This window comes from Bufo gargarizans, chromosome 3 (genome assembly GCF_014858855.1).
Source record: "Bufo gargarizans isolate SCDJY-AF-19 chromosome 3, ASM1485885v1, whole genome shotgun sequence".
In the NCBI taxonomy this organism is placed as follows: Eukaryota; Metazoa; Chordata; class Amphibia; order Anura; family Bufonidae; genus Bufo; species Bufo gargarizans.
Window position 1 is genome coordinate 564463056 of NC_058082.1, and position 18822 is coordinate 564481877.

The 18822-nt window shown below is 50.6% G+C and overlaps 1 protein-coding gene across 1 annotated transcript in view; it reads right to left on the reverse strand.

The window, feature by feature from the left end:
• LOC122931830 (Down syndrome cell adhesion molecule homolog) overlaps positions 1 to 16859 on the reverse strand; it is a 53763-nt gene extending 36904 nt beyond the window's left edge. Inside the window, exons 1-4 of the mRNA XM_044285887.1 lie at positions 16854 to 16859; positions 16688 to 16775; positions 16287 to 16436; positions 5910 to 6107 (exon numbers count right to left, since the gene is read on the reverse strand). Coding sequence (XP_044141822.1) covers positions 5910 to 6107; positions 16287 to 16436; positions 16688 to 16775; positions 16854 to 16859 — 442 coding nt within the window. The remainder of the gene's footprint in view (positions 1 to 5909; positions 6108 to 16286; positions 16437 to 16687; positions 16776 to 16853) is intronic.
• Positions 16860 to 18822: the final 1963 nt, after the last annotated feature.

Sequence of the window (18822 nt, forward strand, 5' to 3'; positions counted from 1 at the left end):
CAATGCAGTTACTGGGCTGCAGCCTTACTGGGAACCGGGCACAGACAGAAGACACACATATCAGGTCACAGTCATGGTGGAGCTCTGCTGTCTGCATACATATGACGCCCTAACCAGAAGAATAGTGACATTCCGTTAATCCAGAATGTCATGGGAGAATTCTCTTTTTTGGCGCATAAGACAGAGTGAAAATAAATAATAAGTTAGGAATCATGCACATGGTCCTATTACGGGATTCTAGGGCAGATTCCACTGGCCCGCTCAAGGTGGAATGGGGGCTCACTCTACCATGACCACCTCCAGAACATGAGAAGCTACAATTATTTTGGCCTTCCTAATTTACAGGATTAAAGTAAGGCCGAATGCACATGATCGGGTCCGTTTCGTGGTCCGCAAAATACAGATGCGGTACCGTGTGCCGTCCTAATTTTTGTGCAGACCCACTGTCTTTTTTGCGGAACGGACACAGGGATGCGGAAAGCACACAGATGATCCACGTGCTTTCTACATCCCTATGTCTGTTCTGGAAGCAACACGGACAGCTTCCGTACTTTACGGATCTGTGATTCATATAGAGCAAAACTGATATGGTCATGTGCATGGGGCCTAAGCATGATGAGGATAACCAGATCCAGGGCTGAGCGCTCCGGTGCGTTTACATGAAAAGAGCCAAAACTTTATAAATAAAAGGTTTTATTAATAAGGCTAAAAATCCGATATAAAATTTTTGGGATAAAAAGTGCTGGAGCAGAAGTGTCGCTGGAATGTACAAGTGTAGCCCTGAGTGCAAGATGGTGTCCCACCCCATAAAATCCGAGTGTCTCAGCGGATAGAGACCGCTAGCTGTCAGGGGGAGCTAGGCCATCAGGGGGAGCTTAGCAATACCCCTTACTATTGGGGTGTGACACCCTCATGCACTCAGAGTACCATCTCTAATCTTGCTCCACATAGCTACCCTATCATATCCACAGTGGCCCCTGTGTATCTACTACATGACTAAGACAGGGGCCCACGACTACATTTGTACATTCCAGCAACACTTCTGCTCCAGAACTTTGTATCTAAAAGTCTTTATACAAGCTGTAGCCTTACTAACAAGAGTTACGTCTTTGCAAGTAAACGTCCTAACCTGCATGCAGTGAACATTAGAGGCATAATGCACACAGTGACGTCACAGCACGAGATTAATGAAAAAATGATGCCACAATACATGGATAATGCACACAGTTATGTCACAGAACCATGATAATGTTACATTGCAGGAATCATGCATACAGTGATGTCACAGTACAGGAATAATGCACACAGTGATGTCACAGTACAGGGTTAATGCACAGTGATGTCACAGTACAGGGTTAATGCATACAGTGATGTCACAGTACAGGAATAATGCACACAGTGATGTCACAGTACAGGGTTAATGCACAGTGATGTCACAGTACAGGGTTAAGGCACACAGTGATGTTTTCTGGACGCGTTTTCTTCAATCGAGATGACCTTTACGGCTACACGGCAATCAAATGAATGTGTAGAGTATGCATTTTTTTCCCCGCCATTTCTGAAAAAATTGATTCGTTACCACAAAGTGCCAAGAAATTCGGATTTGTGGCGAAGCAGTTTTTTCTGGAATTTCGGATCGAATTCTACAACGCTAACTTCGATTCGCTCAACGCTACCTGCTATCCTGGAAGTTACCCCATGGGCACATAATACAGCCCCTGCGCACGCCGCTGCTCTCTGCACTGCCCTCTAATTAGGACTGTACTGATGGTCCGGAATGTCCAATAATCCAGAAAGCTAAAGACTGACTGCATCGGAACACAATGTACTTTCTGGAAGTAAACAGACGATCAATACTGGAGCGCCTGGCGGTGGCCGCGCACACGGCCTCTTAATCTATACGATTTTTAATTGCTTAATCATCCTCGGTAATATTAAGACAATTTCTCATCGGGTAAGCAGCTTACAAGAAAATCAATTATTGCGCCTTGTAATCCCTTTATTGGCTCAGGACGTATTTCAATTGGGAAATCACCTCCACCTTCCGCATTCACATTCATAAATCCGGCTGCAGATGGGAGAAGAGGTGAGTGGAGGAGCAGCAGCGCCCCCCAATATGTGTGTGGAGGTGCAGCAGCACCCCCCAATGTGTGTGGAGGAGCAGCAGCGCCCCCCAATATGTGTGTGGAGGTGCAGAAGCGCCCCCCCAATGTGTGTGGAGGAGCAGCAGCGCCCCCCAATATGTGTGTGGAGGTGCAGCAGCACCCCCCAATGTGTGTGGAGGAGCAGCAGCGCCCCCCAATGTGCGTGGAGGTGCAGCAGCACCCCCCACTGTGCGTGGAGGAGCAGCAGCGCCCCCCAATGTGCGTGGAGGAGCAGCAGTGACCCCCAGTGTGTGTGGAGGAGCAGCAGCGCCCCCCAGTGTGAGTGGAGGAGCAGCAGCGACCCCCAGTGTGAGTGGAGAAGCAGCAGTGACCCCCAGTGTGAGTGGAGGAGCAGCAGCGCCCCCCAGTGTGAGTGGAGGAGCAGCAGCGACCCCCAGTGTGAGTGGAGGAGGAGCAGCGACCCCCCAGTGTGAGTGGAGGAGGAGCAGCGACCCCCAGTGTGAGTGGAGAAGCAGCAGTGACCCCCAGTGTGAGTGGAGGATCAGCAGCGACCCCGCAGTGTGAGTGGAGAAGCAGCAGTGACCCCCAGTGTGAGTGGAGGATCAGCAGCGACCCCGCAGTGTGTGTGGAGGAGCAGCAGCGCCCCCCAGTGTGAGTGGAGGAGCAGCAGTGACCCCCAGTGTGAGTGGAGGAGCAGCAGCGACCCCCAGTGTGAGTGGAGAAGCAGCAGTGACCCTCAGTGTGAGTGGAGGAGGAGCAGCGACCCCCCAGTGTGAGTGGAGGAGGAGCAGCGACCCCCAGTGTGAGTGGAGGATCAGCAGCGACCCCGCAGTGTGAGTGGAGGAGCAGCAGCGACCCCCAGTGTGAGTGGAGGAGCAGCAGCGACCCCCAGTGTGAGTGGAGGATCAGCAGCGACCCCGCAGTGTGAGTGGAGGAGCAGCAGCGACCCCCAGTGTGAGTGGAGGAGCAGCAGCGACCCCCAGTGTGAGTGGAGAAGCAGCAGTGACCCCCAGTGTGAGTGGAGGAGGAGCAGCGACCCCCCAGTGTGAGTGGAGGAGGAGCAGCGACCCCCGGTGTGAGTGGAGAAGCAGCAGTGACCCCCAGTGTGAGTGGAGGATCAGCAGCGACCCCGCAGTGTGAGTGGAGGAGCAGCAGCGACCCCCAGTGTGAGTGGAGGAGCAGCTGAGACCCCCAGTGTGAGTTTAGGAGCAGCAGCGACCCCGCAGTGTGAGTGGAGGAGCAGCAGCAGCGACCCCCCAGTGTGAGTGGAGGAGGAGCAGCGACCCCCAGTGTGAGTGGAGGAGCAGCAGCGACCCCCAGTGTGAGTGGAGGAGCAGCAGCGACCCCCAGTGTGAGTGGAGGAGCAGCAGCGACCCCCAGTGTGAGTGGCGGAGCAGCAGCGCCCCCTAATGCGAGCAGAGGAGAAGCAGCGACCCCCAGTGTAGCCGCACTTTCCCGGGCAGCGGATTGAGAGCACAGACAAAGCCAATCAGACAGACATGATCTCCTATCTGCCGGTAATAGGGTTTCTAATCTAGTTTTGCCGGAGAGGCCGATGAATGAAGTTACCATAGGAACAGCGATGTCACAGATTTACTGACGGAATTGGAGGGAGAAGCGTTTCATCCGCAGAGAGAATCACGGATTTCTGTGTCTGCAGATTATTACGGATTTATACACAAATGGTATCAGCAATGCTGGCATGGGGCGGGCACGTGAGGGGAAAGTCAGGTCAGTGGGTCATGAGAGGGGATGTCCACTTATGCCCCCCAGCAGTGGACTGGCCATAGACTCTACCATAATGAGGGCCAATGCCCAGTGGGTCGCCGGAGGTTCCTGCACGGCTGCCAGATGGTACATGACAATCTGACGCTCCCAATGCTATGATGTCATCAGTTTGAACGCAACTGCCTGAGCCAGAGAAAGCAGTGTGCAGCAGGAGGTGGGCACTACAGGAGGCAGTGTTAGTCAAAGGGGCCACCACTGAGGGCATTACTGCCAGCCCTATAGGGGCATTACTCACTGGGGGGATTTTTAATACGAGGTCAACATTAGAGTGGGCACTATAAGGACATATTTTAATAATCGGGATATTATAGGGGCATTACTGGAGGAACTGGGGACATTTTAATACTGCAGCACAATACAGGACTTTTAACACTGGGGGCACAATAGGGGTGTTCTTATCGCTGGAGGCACTAGAGAGCCGTTTTAGGAGCCATTATTATTGTTGGTAGCACAGTGGGGCATATTATTATTGTTGGGGGCACTATATGGGACAATATTATTACTGGAGTATTTTAGGGGGCATTATTTCTGGTGGCACTATAGGGGGGGTGTCACTAATACTCGGGCACTTGTTTTGACTCACTTGTTAACTTATGTTGGTCCACCATTCTGACAATCTGGGCCACTTTTTGTTTTATTCTTCCAAGGCCACTTTAAATTGCTAGTCGACCCCTGGGCGCCCCTCATCCGAACCTCTGTATTATTGTGACCCCAGTGCATCTGTGGGATGGCACTTACGTGAACTGGTGCTATGGGCGTAAACTCCAAAGGGGTGCAAATCCACAGACATGCCCCCGAGAGCATCTGCCACAGAGATGCCCCCGAGAGCGTCTGCCACAGAGGTGCCCCCTAGAGCGCCTGCCACAGAGGTGCCCCCGAGAGCGTCTGCCACAGAGGTGCCCCCGAGAGCGTCTGTCACAGAGGTGCCCCCGAGAGCGTCTGCCACAGAGATGCCCCCGAGAGCATCTGCCACAGAGATGCCCCCTAGAGCATCTGCCACAGAGATGCCCCCGAGAGCATCTGCCACAGAGATGCCCCCGAGAGCATCTGCCACAGAGATGCCCCCGAGAGCATCTGCCACAGAGATGCCCCCGAGAGCATCTGCCACAGAGATGCCCCCGAGAGCATCTGCCACAGAGATGCCCCCGAGAGCATCTGCCACAGAGATGCCCCCGAGAGCATCTGCCACAGAGATGCCCCCGAGAGCATCTGCCACAGAGATGCCCCCGAGAGCATCTGCCACAGAGATGCCCCCGAGAGCATCTGCCAAACACATGCCCCCGAGAGCATCTGCCAAAGACATGCCCCCGAGAGCATCTGCCAAAGACATGCCCCCGAGAGCATCTGCCAAAGACATGCCCCCGAGAGCATCTGCCAAAGACATGCCCCCGAGAGCATCTGCCACAGACATGCCCCCAGAGAGCATCTGCCACAGAGATGCCCCCGAGAGCATCTGCCACAGAGATGCCCCCGAGAGCATCTGCCACAGAGATGCCCCCGAGAGCATCTGCCACAGAGATGCCCCCGAGAGCATCTGCCACAGAGATGCCCCGAGAGCATCTGCCACAGAGATGCCCCCGAGAGCATCTGCCACAAAGATGCCCCCGAGAGCGTCTGCCACAGACATGCCCTCGAGAGCGTCTGCCACAGACATGCCCCCGAGAGCGTCTGCCACAGACATGCCCCCGAGAGCGTCTGCCACAGACATGCCCCCGAGAGCGTCTGCCACAGACATGCCCCCGAGAGCGTCTGCCACAGACATGCCCCCGAGAGCGTCTGCCACAGACATGCCCCCGAGAGCGTCTGCCACAGACATGCCCCCGAGAGCGTCTGCCACAGACATTCCCCCCGAGCACCAGTGATGGGGTGCTGTGACAATTTCATTCTGGTTATGATAGGGGGTCATCAAGCGTCTTTCCCACATGGCAGTAAAGTGAGGTGCAGTTCTTCCCGCCTGACCAGAGGAAATGCTAATTCTGCTGAGGTCCAGTACCCGGCACATCTAGTAGTGGTTACCTGTGTCCTGTGACGGGCTGACACTGTAGCTGTCGCTCTCCTTGTCTACTGATCCGGTGGCTCTCGGAGTCGGTAGCCTCCAGTCTGTGGTTAGTGTGTGCGCGGATATGGTGGGGTGGGGTCTGTTAAGCGTCCACTGACTTGCGTATCTGTTGCGGGCAGCCGGACCGGCTTTTGCATTTTTCCTGGTGGTTGGATCTGTAAGAAAGAAAGTGTCAGTCATGAGAACAGTCTTTTAGAAATTAGACTGGCGCAGACTATTAGATCTGAATAGACGCCGTGTAATACCACATTTGTCCTGTAGTGGCCACAGAGGCTGCAACTTCCCCCAGTGATCAGCTGATCACCCAGACGGCTTCCTCATAGGAAACGGTCATCGTATTGAGACTTCCCCCTTAAGGGCGACTTCGTTTGCTCGTATTTCTCTGCAGGAACCTATTTTGTACTTGAGCTGGCTATCTTCACATCTCCCTGCATCCCCTGCTGGTTCAGGGTGTCTGCTTTGGAGCATTGTACAAAACACACTGTACAATAAACTGACGGAGAAGAAACGTTTCATCTCCCACAATGCACTTTACCAGAATACACTGCATTATACAGGCTGACGTGAGGCGCTGAAGGTTAGTCTGTCAGCGCTGTGCTGACTGACTCCAAGAAGCAACCAGCAAAATACTGAATGCCGTTTTGGTGGTGAATGGAGTATAAAATGTAATGTTATTCCAGATTAAAGATAAGCGCTGTCCTGGCTGATTCCAAATAGCAACTAGCAGAATACTGAATGCAGCTTTGGATGTGAATGGAGTATAAGAAGTGATTATTTCAGATCTGCACAAGATAAGCGCGGTCCTGGCTGATTCCAAATAGCAACTAGCAGAATACTGAAGGCAGCTTTGGAAGTGAATGGAGAACACAAACTTTCTATTGAATTCGTCTACAGTCTCGCTCTTAGCAGCGAGGAGAAGCTGCACTCGGCTGAGCGCTTCTGACTCCTCGTTCTAGCGAACGGTGGAGTACCAATTCTATGAATATGTACTATATCAGTACAGTTACAAAATGGTTTCCTGCTAATCTGCACTAGGAAAGTTGGGCGACACCTTGCATAATCATGGGATCTAGAACAGTCATTGAATATTATTGGTGAGCGACATACATTGCTCGATTTGCGAACCAAGGGATAGAATGTCCTCTGCTCTAGTCACCACTAAAGCTGCATTCAGAATGAAATAGTGTCTAGCTGCTTGGAATCATCAACAGACACATTCTAACGGGCCAGCTGTGAGTTGAATCGTGTCCACCTAAGTTCTGTCAGGGAGCCGTAGGTACAAACGCAGCATTGGATGTGATTGGAGCAGACAGCATCACGCAAGATCAATAGGTGAGTAAAGCAAATTAGTAGTGAAAGTGACACCAATCATAAATGTGTGCTAGATTTTCTTTTACATATATATATATTATTATTATTATTATTTATTTATTTTTTGGCTACCCCTTTTCATTTTCCCATAAGTTTTTCTATAGAAGTTGAAAAATGGCAGAAAAGTTGGCAAAAAATAAAAAATTATCTGAAAAAAGCCAGAATGTGTGAAATAAGCCTTATGGATTTTTACTCTTATTTTTATAAGCTTGTTTAAGTCAATGGGTATAACAAATATTTTTGGATTGTTCTAGGATTTAAGGGGTTGTCTTATGAGCCCACTTAGAATCCCCTTTATTAAAAGGGTTGTCCAACAAAAAATATTCTACAGTTTTCAAACCAGCCCCTGGATCTGAATACTTTTGTAGCTGCATGTAATTAAAAATCTTATAAAGCCACTGAGTTATTTGAAAAAATGTATCTGTATAGCGCCACCTGCAGTTTTTTCATTTTCTTATTTCTTTGACCTGCTTACTGAGAAGGTCGCACATGCATAGTTTCATCATTTAATTGCCTTCTGAGTTGTGATGGGGAAGGCTGAGACACGCCCCCTGAGCTGTGATAGGGAGAGCTGAGACACGCCCCCTGAGCTGTGATAGGGAGAGCTGAGACACGCCCCCTGAGCTGTCCGCTTGATATAAATCTAGTAGAGCAATGAATGAGGAGATCTCTGGGTCCATGTGAGGTACAGGGCTGGTTCTAGCTTTGTTAGAAAGAGATTGTCATGTACTATATGATTTTTATCATCTGATCAATTTTTATTTTTTACATGAATCATGGGAGAACCCCCTTTCACTAGAGCTGAGAGCCGCTAAGTGAGAGTGGCCTCTGCTCTGGAGGACTTACTCAGACCACTTATTACACGGTCTCTCATTCATGTGAATGGGCATCATGTAATACTACTTTTCCCCTGTAGAGGCCACTGCAGAAGAAATGTGCAGCCAGACGAAACTGAGCTGGAGCTGATCATCAGGACCACTGTTTTTAGTAAAGGGGATGTCATGATCATCCCTTCAAAAGCAACGTACTTAATAGGAACCAACATTATACCTGTTTTTGGCAAAGTTGGGTGACAACCAATACTGTGGCCGTTACTGTTCCCACTGGAATTGTCACCAATGACCTGTCTATGTGGGCATTCTGCAATCACCCTTACATTAGAAGTAATGCGCCTTTGCATAAATAATAGATCCCTTTAGTTTTAGAGACACTGGTGCTTGGAAGGGGTTAACCACATACTGTGCTCTCCGGAGCGATTCTCCTCAACAAAATGCAAGATGTAATTTTCTGTTTTCAGGCTTTCAATCAATTAACTCTACCTCTGGAAGCCGGAGAAAATAACTCCATATATTATTAAAGAGAACTCCAGCTGATTACACAAACGATTATCATTTAACAAATTAATTAATAAAGCTGTAATGGGAGGGGGATGGGCGCACTCCTCGCTTCAGAACCCACAGGCACATGTTGTAGGGCCGGTCCTAATGCTCATGATCAGCATATCACATAGAGGAGTATACCTTATGGATCAGTCGGCACTGTGTAGTAGCGTGCCGGTGCACGGTCCTAGGGTTGGAATCCCGGACAATAGTCATGATAATGAAGGACCGGCACTCCCAAATTGCTGTGAATTATTCTTTTGTTGTCACTCTATCTGTGACGCGTTTCGGCACTTCTGGTGCCTTCGTCAAACAGTGAGAACGTGCCATAACAAACAAACTTAAATACCCCGCCAAAACCCTACAGCTCTGACGTAACGTCATCAGGGTAACCAATAAAGCCACAGCTGTGGATGTGTATAGGGTGAAGATCAGCAGTTCGCCATGGTGGTATATCCAAAAGGGTAAATCACCTCATTTCAATTGCGCTGTGGAAACATCATATAAAATGACACATAAGTAGAGACATAAATGCAATAAGAAAAATTGATACAATTATAAAAATCTATTGAGCGCATATTCACGATTGAAACCCATCGGCTCAAGGGTTTGGAGACGGTGAATCCAGTAGGCCTCACGTCTCATCAGCATTTCATTCCTGTTTCCTCCACGGCGTGGTGATGGTATTTCCTCAATGATCTGAAAGCGCAGTTGCGCTATATTGTGTTTGGGCCGAAACGCGTCACAGATAGAGTGACAATAAAAGAATAATTCACAGCAATTTGGGAGTGCCGGTCCTTCATTATCATTACCATATCACATAGCTGTGATGTTAGGAATACTCAACCTTAGTCCAGAGTTCTCCAGAAGTGCAATATTATTCCCATGATGTTTTTTTCTGCTCTGTTTTGTAGAGGTTTTAACATGAATCTCTGCTACACTAGGCCACAATCTGCTACATTAATTCTCCAGCTCTGCTACACTAGGCCACAATCTGCTACATTAATTCTCCAGCTCTGCTACACTAGGCCACTACTACTTGTCTTGGACGGGAAGACAGTGGACGAGGTAGTTTTGTACTGCACATGCACTGGTCCTTGGATTCGCGGCACACACAATAGAGACAGACAAACGGAAGTGTCCACACAGTCACAGTCATTGACAGGTTGGCCAGGTGACCCTCCCCAGGTCGTGATATCACTTGGACATACCCCGGCAATATTTTCATAAAGGTTATGGCAGTTGGTATGGAACCACTGTGTCAACCAACCAGTTTGTGTCATGGTCTTACCTTCGTTTGACATGTGCTGGCGGCCATCTTGGTTTCTGGGTTTCTTGTAGCCTCCCACCCTGCGGCTTCTCCTTCCCACTGGGAGGAGCTGGATGCCTAGCTCATATATATAGAAGGTCTGTGGCTTCAGTTCCTTGCTTGGTCCTCCTGTGTTCACATGCTTCTAAGACTGCTGCTGCTTCTGGTTCCTGATCCTGGCCTCGTCTGACTACCCCGTTGGTTCCTGATCCTGGCTTCGTCTGACTACCCCGTTGGTTCCTGATCCTGGCTTCGTCTGACTACCCCGTTGGTTCCTGATCCTGGCTTCGTCTGACTACCCCGTTGGTTCCTGATCCTGGCTTCGTCTGACCACCCTCCTGGTTCCTGACCTCTGTCTACGCAAGACCCTGCTTCGGTTTAGCCATCCGTTTGGACTTTTGCTACGGCTTGATTTCCAATAAAGCCTTCTTATTTCCACTCATCTCTGTTGTACGTCTGGTTCATGGTTCCATGACATTAGGACCAAGCCATGAATTCTGACGGTACAGGGCCATCCTCGCTAACTACGCTGGTTGCCAGACTTGATCAGCAGGATCACCTGTTGGGTCGGTTCGCTGTGGCGTTGCAAACCCTGCTTGAACGCACGGCTCATTTCGCTTCCGTTGCCGATGGGTCGGTTGTCGCTCCTGGGCCCGCTCCTACTGCCGCCCCGGTTGTTGCGCCAGAGTCTACCCCGACACCTGTTGCTGCGCCTGCGGTGTCTCGGGGTATGACCGGTTCTGCCCCCCTTCCACAGCGCTTTGGGGGAGAGCCAACTCAGTGCCGAGGTTTCCTTAACCAGGTGGGCATTTATTTCGAGTTGCTGCCACATGCCTTTCCTACTGAGAGATCAAAGGTGGGCTTCTTGATCTCGCTGCTCTTGGACAAGGCCTTGGCCTGGGCCAGCCCTTTATGGGAGAACAACAATCCGGTGGTTGCCGAGTTTTCCGGTTTTGTTGCTTCTCTTCGGAAGGTATTCGATGTGCCGGCTCGTGCTGCCTCTGCTGCGAAGCTCCTTATGTCCATCAGACAGGGTTCACGATCCGTAGCTGAATACGCCATTGAGTTTCGTACCCTGGCAGCAGAGGTGGGCTGGAATAATGAGGCTCTGGTCGCTGCTTTCTCTCATGGTCTCTCGGATGCCTTGAATGATGAGGTTGCAGCTAAGGACCTACCAGTGGAGCTCGAGTCCCTTATTTCTTTCCTGATTTTGATTGACACCAGACTCAGGGAGAGACTTTCCTTTAAGGAGAGCCTGCGGAGGTCTCCTAACAGATTGGCGCCTACGTTTGCTGTCCCACCCGTGCCTCCCTCTCCTCCCACGCCTCCTGGGGATGACTTGTCTGGGGGTGAACCCATGCAGCGGGGGTTTGCTCGCCTGTCCGAGGGGGAGAGGGCACTCCGGAGACGCGAGGGCCGATGCATGTACTGTGGTCTCGGTGGGCATTTTCGGTTGGCATGTCCGAACCGTCCGGGAGAACGCTCGCACCTGAGGTCCTGTCGGGGGCAGATCTTGGGTGGAGTCTCCTCGTCCCCGGTTTCCCGTGTTGACAAACCACTGATCACGGTTGTCCTCTCCTGGGTCGGGGGCTCGGTGACGACCCAGGCGTTGGTGGACTCTGGTGCTGGTGGTTTGTTCATTGATAGAGTGTTCGTTGCCGCCAATTCCATTCCTCTGCAGCCTCGAGGTTCCCCACTGGCTCTTGAGGCGATAGACGGCAGACCCCTTCTGCCGCCACACGTGACTCATGAGACCCTTCCAGTGGGGATAGCCATTGGTGCCGTTCACAGAGAGTCGGTCTGTCTCCAGGTTATTTCGTCTCCACACTACTCGGTGGTCTTGGGGTACCCCTGGCTCCAGAAGCATAATCCGACTTTCGATTGGAGATCGGTCGAGATCCTCTCGTGGTCACCGCAGTGTGGGGTTAGTTGCATCCAGGGGCCTGTCAAGTTGCTGTGTACTTCCTCGGACTCTCTGTTGCCTCCTGAATACGAAGAGTACCGGGATGTATTCGATAAGGTGCGCGCGGTTGCCCTACCTCCGCACCGCCCATACGATTGTGCCATAGAGTTACAATCCGGTGCCGTTCCTCCTCGTGGCAAAGTCTATCCACTGTCGGTAGCGGAGAATGAGGCCATGGAGGAGTACGTGAGGGAGGCGCTTTCACGCGGACACATTCGCAAATCCTCGTCCCCGGCAGGGGCTGGATTTTTCTTTGTGAAAAAGAAGGGAGGTGAGTTGAGGCCTTGCATCGATTACAGGGGTCTCAATCGCATCACGATCAAGAACGCTTACCCGATACCCTTGATTTCCGAGCTGTTCGATCGCCTCAAAGGGGCCACGGTCTTTACCAAACTCGACCTGAGGGCGGCATATAACCTGGTAAGGATCAAGGCGGGCGATGAGTGGAAGACCGCGTTTAACACCAGGACCGGTCATTATGAATCCTTGGTTATGCCCTTTGGGTTGTGCAATGCGCCCGCAGTCTTCCAGGAATTCATCAACGATGTTTTCCGTGACCTGTTGCAGCAGTGTGTGGTGGTCTATTTGGATGACATCTTGGTATATTCTGAATCCATGGAGGCCCACATTATGGATGTCAGACGAGTGTTGCAACGGTTACGAGAGAACAGGCTGTTCGGTAAGCTTGAGAAATGCGAATTTCACCGATCCCAGGTAACCTTCTTAGGTTACATCATTTCCGCTGAGGGGTTCTCCATGGATCCTGAGAAGGTTTCGGCTGTCTTACAGTGGCCCCAGCCCAGTGGTCTCCGTGCCCTGCAGCGCTTTTTGGGCTTCGCCAATTATTATCGGAAGTTCATCAGGGACTTTTCCATGCTAGCCAAGCCTCTCACGGATCTGACCAGGAAGGGCAGTAATTTCCAGGTCTGGCCGCTCGAGGCCATCCGAGCTTTTGAGGCTCTAAAGTCCGCCTTTGTGTCGGCTCCGATTCTGTCGCATCCCAACCCTGGGTTGCCCTTTGTCCTCGAGGTGGACGCGTCTGAGACGGGAGTAGGCGCCCTTCTGTCTCAGCGTAGAACACCAGAGGGTCCTCTGCTTCCCTGTGGGTTTTACTCCCGGAAACTGTCTTCCGCGGAGTGCAACTATCAGATTGGTGACAGGGAGTTATTGGCCATCGTGCAGGCCCTTAAAGAATGGAGGCACTTGCTCGAGGGCTCGGTGGTTCCGGTTCTCATCCTGACGGACCACAAGAATCTGACCTACCTTTCTGAGGCCAAGAGATTGACACCACGTCAGGCCAGATGGGCTCTGTTCTTGTCACGTTTTAATTACGTGGTCTCCTACCTACCCGGTTCCAAGAACATCAGAGCGGATGCCTTATCACGGCAGTACTCCGAGCTGTCCGGGGAGGAGTCGATTCCGACTTCGGTCATACCTCCGAATCAGATCCTGGCCGCCATTCGCACCAGCCTGACCTCTCCCCTGGGTGAGCAGATTTTGGCGGCTCAATCTGGTGCTCCCTCTGGGAGACCCAACGGCAGGTGTTTTGTGCCTGAGGAGTTGCGCACTCGGTTGTTGCGGACCTACCATAACTCCAAGGCCGCGGGGCATCCTGGAAAGAACCAGCTGTCCTGGGCTGTTTCACGTCTGTTCTGGTGGCCTTCTCTACGTTCCGACATCGCCGCATATGTAGCGGCATGCTCCGTTTGTGCCCAGAGTAAGTCCCCTCGGCACCTTCCGTTGGGCCTTTTGCAACCCATAGCCACCGGGGAGCGCCCATGGTCACACCTGGGGATAGATTTCATTGTGGACCTCCCTGCATCCCGAGGCCATACGGTCATTCTCATGATTGTGGACCGGTTTTCCAAAATGTGCCACTGTGTTCCTCTCAAGAAGTTACCCTCTGCACAAGAGTTGGCCACGATTTTCGCCAGGGAGGTCTTCCGGTTGCACGGTTTGCCCAAGGAGATTGTGTCGGATCGGGGGAGTCAGTTTGTGTCCAGGTTCTGGCGCGCCTTTTGCTCCCAGTTGGGGATTCATCTCTCTTTCTCCTCGGCCTACCACCCTCAGTCCAATGGGGCCGCAGAACGATCTAATCAGGCCTTGGAGCAATTCCTTCGTTGCTATGTCTCCGATCACCAAGACAATTGGGTTGACCTCCTGCCTTGGGCTGAGTTTGCCAGGAACACGGCGGTGAACTCTTCCTCTGGGACGTCTCCCTTCATGGCCAATTATGGGTTCCAACCTGCCGTGTTACCGGAGGTATTCTCTCCCCAGGATACTCCGGCTGTGGAGGATCACCTTTCCGTCCTACGTGCTTCTTGGGTACAGATCCAGAGGTCCCTTGAGGTCTCTGCGCAGCGCCAGAGACTCCAGGCTGATCGCAGACGAGCGCCCGCTCCTTCCTACCAGGTCGGAGACCGTGTATGGTTGTCCACCCGCAACCTCAACCTTCGAGTGCCCACTCCCAAGCTGGCGCCTCGCTTTGTTGGTCCCTTCCGAGTGCTTCGCAGGGTAAACCCGGTAGCCTATGCCCTTGCGCTTCCTCCTGGCATGCGGATCTCCAACGTGTTTCATGTCTCCCTGTTGAAGCCGTTGGTGTGTAATCGTTTCACTTCCTCGGTTCCTCGGCCCCGTATGGTCCAAGTGGGCAATCATGAGGAATATGAGGTGAGCAATATCCTGGACTCACGCCTGGTCCGCGGTCGGTTGCAGTTTTTGGTCCATTGGCGTGGTTATGGTCCAGAGGAGCGTTCCTGGGTTCCCTCCGCAGATGTCCATGCTCCTGCTTTGCTCCGAGCCTTCCACGCACGCTTCCCTCAGAAACCGTTCCTTACTCCGCGGAGGAGGGGCCCTTGAGGGGGAGGTACTGTCATGGTCTTACCTTCGTTTGACATGTGCTGGCGGCCATCTTGGTTTCTGGGTTTCTTGTAGCCTCCCACCCTGCGGCTTTTCCTTCCCACTGGGAGGAGCTGGATGCCTAGCTCATATATATAGAAGGTCTGTGGCTTCAGTTCCTTGCTTGGTCCTCCTGTGTTCACATGCTTCTAAGACTGCTGCTGCTTCTGGTTCCTGATCCTGGCCTCGTCTGACTACCCCGTTGGTTCCTGATCCTGGCTTCGTCTGACTACCCCGTTGGTTCCTGATCCTGGCTTCGTCTGACTACCCCGTTGGTTCCTGATCCTGGCTTCGTCTGACCACCCTCCTGGTTCCTGACCTCTGTCTACGCAAGACCCTGCTTCGGTTTAGCCATCCGTTTGGACTTTTGCTACGGCTTGATTTCCAATAAAGCCTTCTTATTTCCACTCATCTCTGTTGTACGTCTGGTTCATGGTTCCATGACAGTTTGACTTTGGACAAAACCTAAGGGCATTATCCTGGTAGCCCCCTGGTATTCATCTTTAACTCCTATACAGGGATCTGGAATTTGCTGCAGAGGAGCCACCAGACCATTACCTCCTGGAGTAGTCTCAGTGTGGTTGACAGCTGACCCATGGGGCATCAGTGGCACAGGTGCAGGGCATCAAAGGATAAGGCAAAACTCAGTCAGTAACAAGTAAAGGTAGGGCCTGCAGAGTTCGTGCGGATCCATAAAACAAGTCCATGTCAGGGTAGGCAGCAAATGGTCAATATGGTAATTGGGCAATATGGTAATCAGGCACAGGTCAGAGTCAGGAATCAGGCAGAAGTAGGTACACGGGCAGACAAAATAGAACACCTTAGCATGGTCTAGCAGACTAGAACACCTATTGTTCAGATATTCTCCCATTGAGAAAGGTCGTTTAAGTACTCCAGATTAGCCAGCCATTGGTTAGTGAAGATTAGGGTATGTGCATGCTAGCCCTTTTAGAGCCAAGAAACATGTGTGCCCCACGAGCAGAGCAGAAAGAACAGGCTGGCAGGTGCAGGTCACAGCTTGCAGCTAAAAAAATGGAGGACAGGGCTATGATGCCTGTAGCAGGAGGCCAGAGGAGGAGCAGCGGGTCTGGACAGCCGGACAAGCAGCAGAGTAAGTGAAGCGGCACCTGTGCCCGCCCGGGAAATCTGCACAGAAGCGGGCACGGGCTGCCAAAATAACAATAGAAAAATGACCAAGCCCTTTAACGCCCTATATGAATTTTGTAAAAAAAATGTGTCTGAAAAAAATAAAAATAATAATATGTAATGAAGCATGTGAAGAATGTATAAAATAGGTAAAAGAATAGTAAAATGAAACAAAAAAAATAATAAAAATAAATAAAAAAATTACAAAATCTAAAAACAACTATATTAAATATTTCTATATAGGTACATAAAATGTCAAAACACTTACTTGTTCCAGGTCGAGCATCTGACACATCGACCAAGGGTCCGGTGGCCTGCGAGACGGACTGGTAATGCACCGTGTGAGTGACCGTTAACGACTTCTGTTTTGATGACTCTCCAAAGTCAGCATCAGTCAATAGCACCGTAGATCTGTCATCTGGAAGACAGAGAAGATTTAAAGGTAACGACTGAGGATATCAAAACCGCTCATGTCGATAAAAAAAAAAACACAGATTTAAAAAAAATTTTTTTTTGCAGTCCTGTCACATTTTGTGTGTGCGCTTAAACAGACGAATAAATTGAATCGTTGTCTTGGATAAATCTTGGCCCTGGACAGTGAAGCGAGGAATGATTGCCGGAGAGATGGAACGGGCGTTCTGTCGACATTGCTTACAAAGCAAGAGAGACCATTAAACTGGGAAGAAGCAAAACTGCAGAAAAGGATGTTCTTCTTCTCGGCCTGGTCATTAGCGCAGAGGAAGAAAAAAATCTGATTCTGCAATGCAGAAGGGCAAAAACCGAAAAAATTACTAAAGCTAGGGTCCTAATGTTTACTGGATAAATATATCATTACGCCCATCGTCGCTTTAATGGGGGAGTCGGGAAGTTATTCTTTCAACTTAGGTCTCGACTGAAATGTAAGATGTGAATCCAGTCACCAAAAATTTAAAGTAAGCGGAGTCAGACGGAGGTCAAAAAATAGCATCTCAATGCGGGACTTCTGCCTGGCCCGCCAGTAAAAAAAACCCCCAAAAAGTTAGAGAAAGTCAAAAATGTCTAATTTATTTTCCAAAGACATGTAAGGAGCTGAACTATTGTGTCACGTATTCCCGTTAGATTCGGGTGTGTGGGTGGTGGGAAATGAACGGAGACGGGCCATGAAAAGAAAAACAAAAGTTCAGACACAACAAAAACTTTTTACGATATGTGGTTTAACACTGATCCCCAGGCTCAAAGCTAGTGATGAGCCAAGTTCTGAAAAATTACGGTAGATTTGGCTGCTTCGCCGAATTTCATTACTACGTCACAAATCATATCCCTGTATAAGTAGTGACGTGAAATGGCTATTGTGCCGCCCCCCCCTCCCCCCCCGTCATTGAACACCTTATATGCCACGTTTATCGCTGATCTGATGTTACAACATTTCTTCAACCAAGATGACCACGATGAGCAAATGGGTGAGGCGATTATGTATTTTGCTGCCATTTCAGGAACAATAGATTCGTTATCACAAAGCGTGAAGAAATTCGGCTTTGCAGCCAATCAAATTTTTCCTGAAATTCGGATCCAAGTCATTTCGTTTGGCTTCGATTTGCGCAACACTAGTCATAACTGGTGGCAAAGGGCAATACCGGTTTCCAGATTGGGCACCAACAAGCTCCAGGACATTTATGTGGCAGATAAGATAGGACTCTGCCTTCACCAACATATTCCCCAAAGTTGCAGGTTGTCCCATATGGAACGTGCTCCTCATGCCAAATATTTGCACCAGGATGACCCCCAACATGATACCTATTAAACAGGTGGGTATGGTGGACCAGTTCAGATCCAGCAGGATTCCCTAACCATGGTTCCATAACTCTCATAGAGTTCAATAGAAGGGTTGTGCGACCACCTCTCTTTTCTTGCGGTAAACTGAAGGATGGGGGTCATAGAAATGATAGTCCCTGAGGTGACATTGGCATCTGTGCATTTTGGCATGGTCTGTAAGCATGCTGGGCTGCAGGGAAGGCATAGTGGCATGCAGAGGTCACAATAACGCCTGTACAACGCTGCCTGTGCTTTAAATAACCAATAGCAAAGCTCCTAATCGTAAGCTTTGTTATTGGTTAGTTTGGGCGGCCGCTGGAGAGATACGGGTCCTAAAGTAGGGGAAGCCGGCTCCCGGGGGTGGCTGCAGCAAGGAGTGCCGGGTGCGCTGCGCAAGGACCCTGGCAACCATGGCCCAGTTTGGTGGTCAGCAAAACATGCTGTGACCTGAAAAAGGGAGATAATGCCACCCCAGGCTGAGATAAGATCCTGGAAGCAAGCAGAGCAGCCGATGGCGCCCAAGTTACCAGGTAACAGTGTCTCCTGCCACCCTCCGCAGCCGGGGCAGAGGCAGACAAGTTTGCTCAGAAAGAGTTTGTGCCATTCAAATTAGTTGGAAGAGAAGCAATTGCAGCACTGGTCCAGGAAAGACCAGCCCCACCTCATTAGTGGATAATCCTGGCTCCTTTCATATTACAGTAATAATAACCCTATAATGGACCTAAGTATCACATTCCCTCTCCGACAACATTCTGTGTTATGGCTTCATTAAATCCAACTGCATCCATAAACCTTACATTTCACTCATACCGCTTTATTCTCCTGACCATGACCTAACCGCACACACTGCGTCACATATATCACACTGATGTGTATAGTGCAGCGTGTGTGATGTATGCGGTGCTGTGTGTGATGTACGCGATGCAGCGAGTGTGATGTACGCGGTGCGGCGTGTGTGATGTAGGCGGTGCAGCGAGTGTGATGTACGCGATGCAGCGAGTGTGATGTACGCG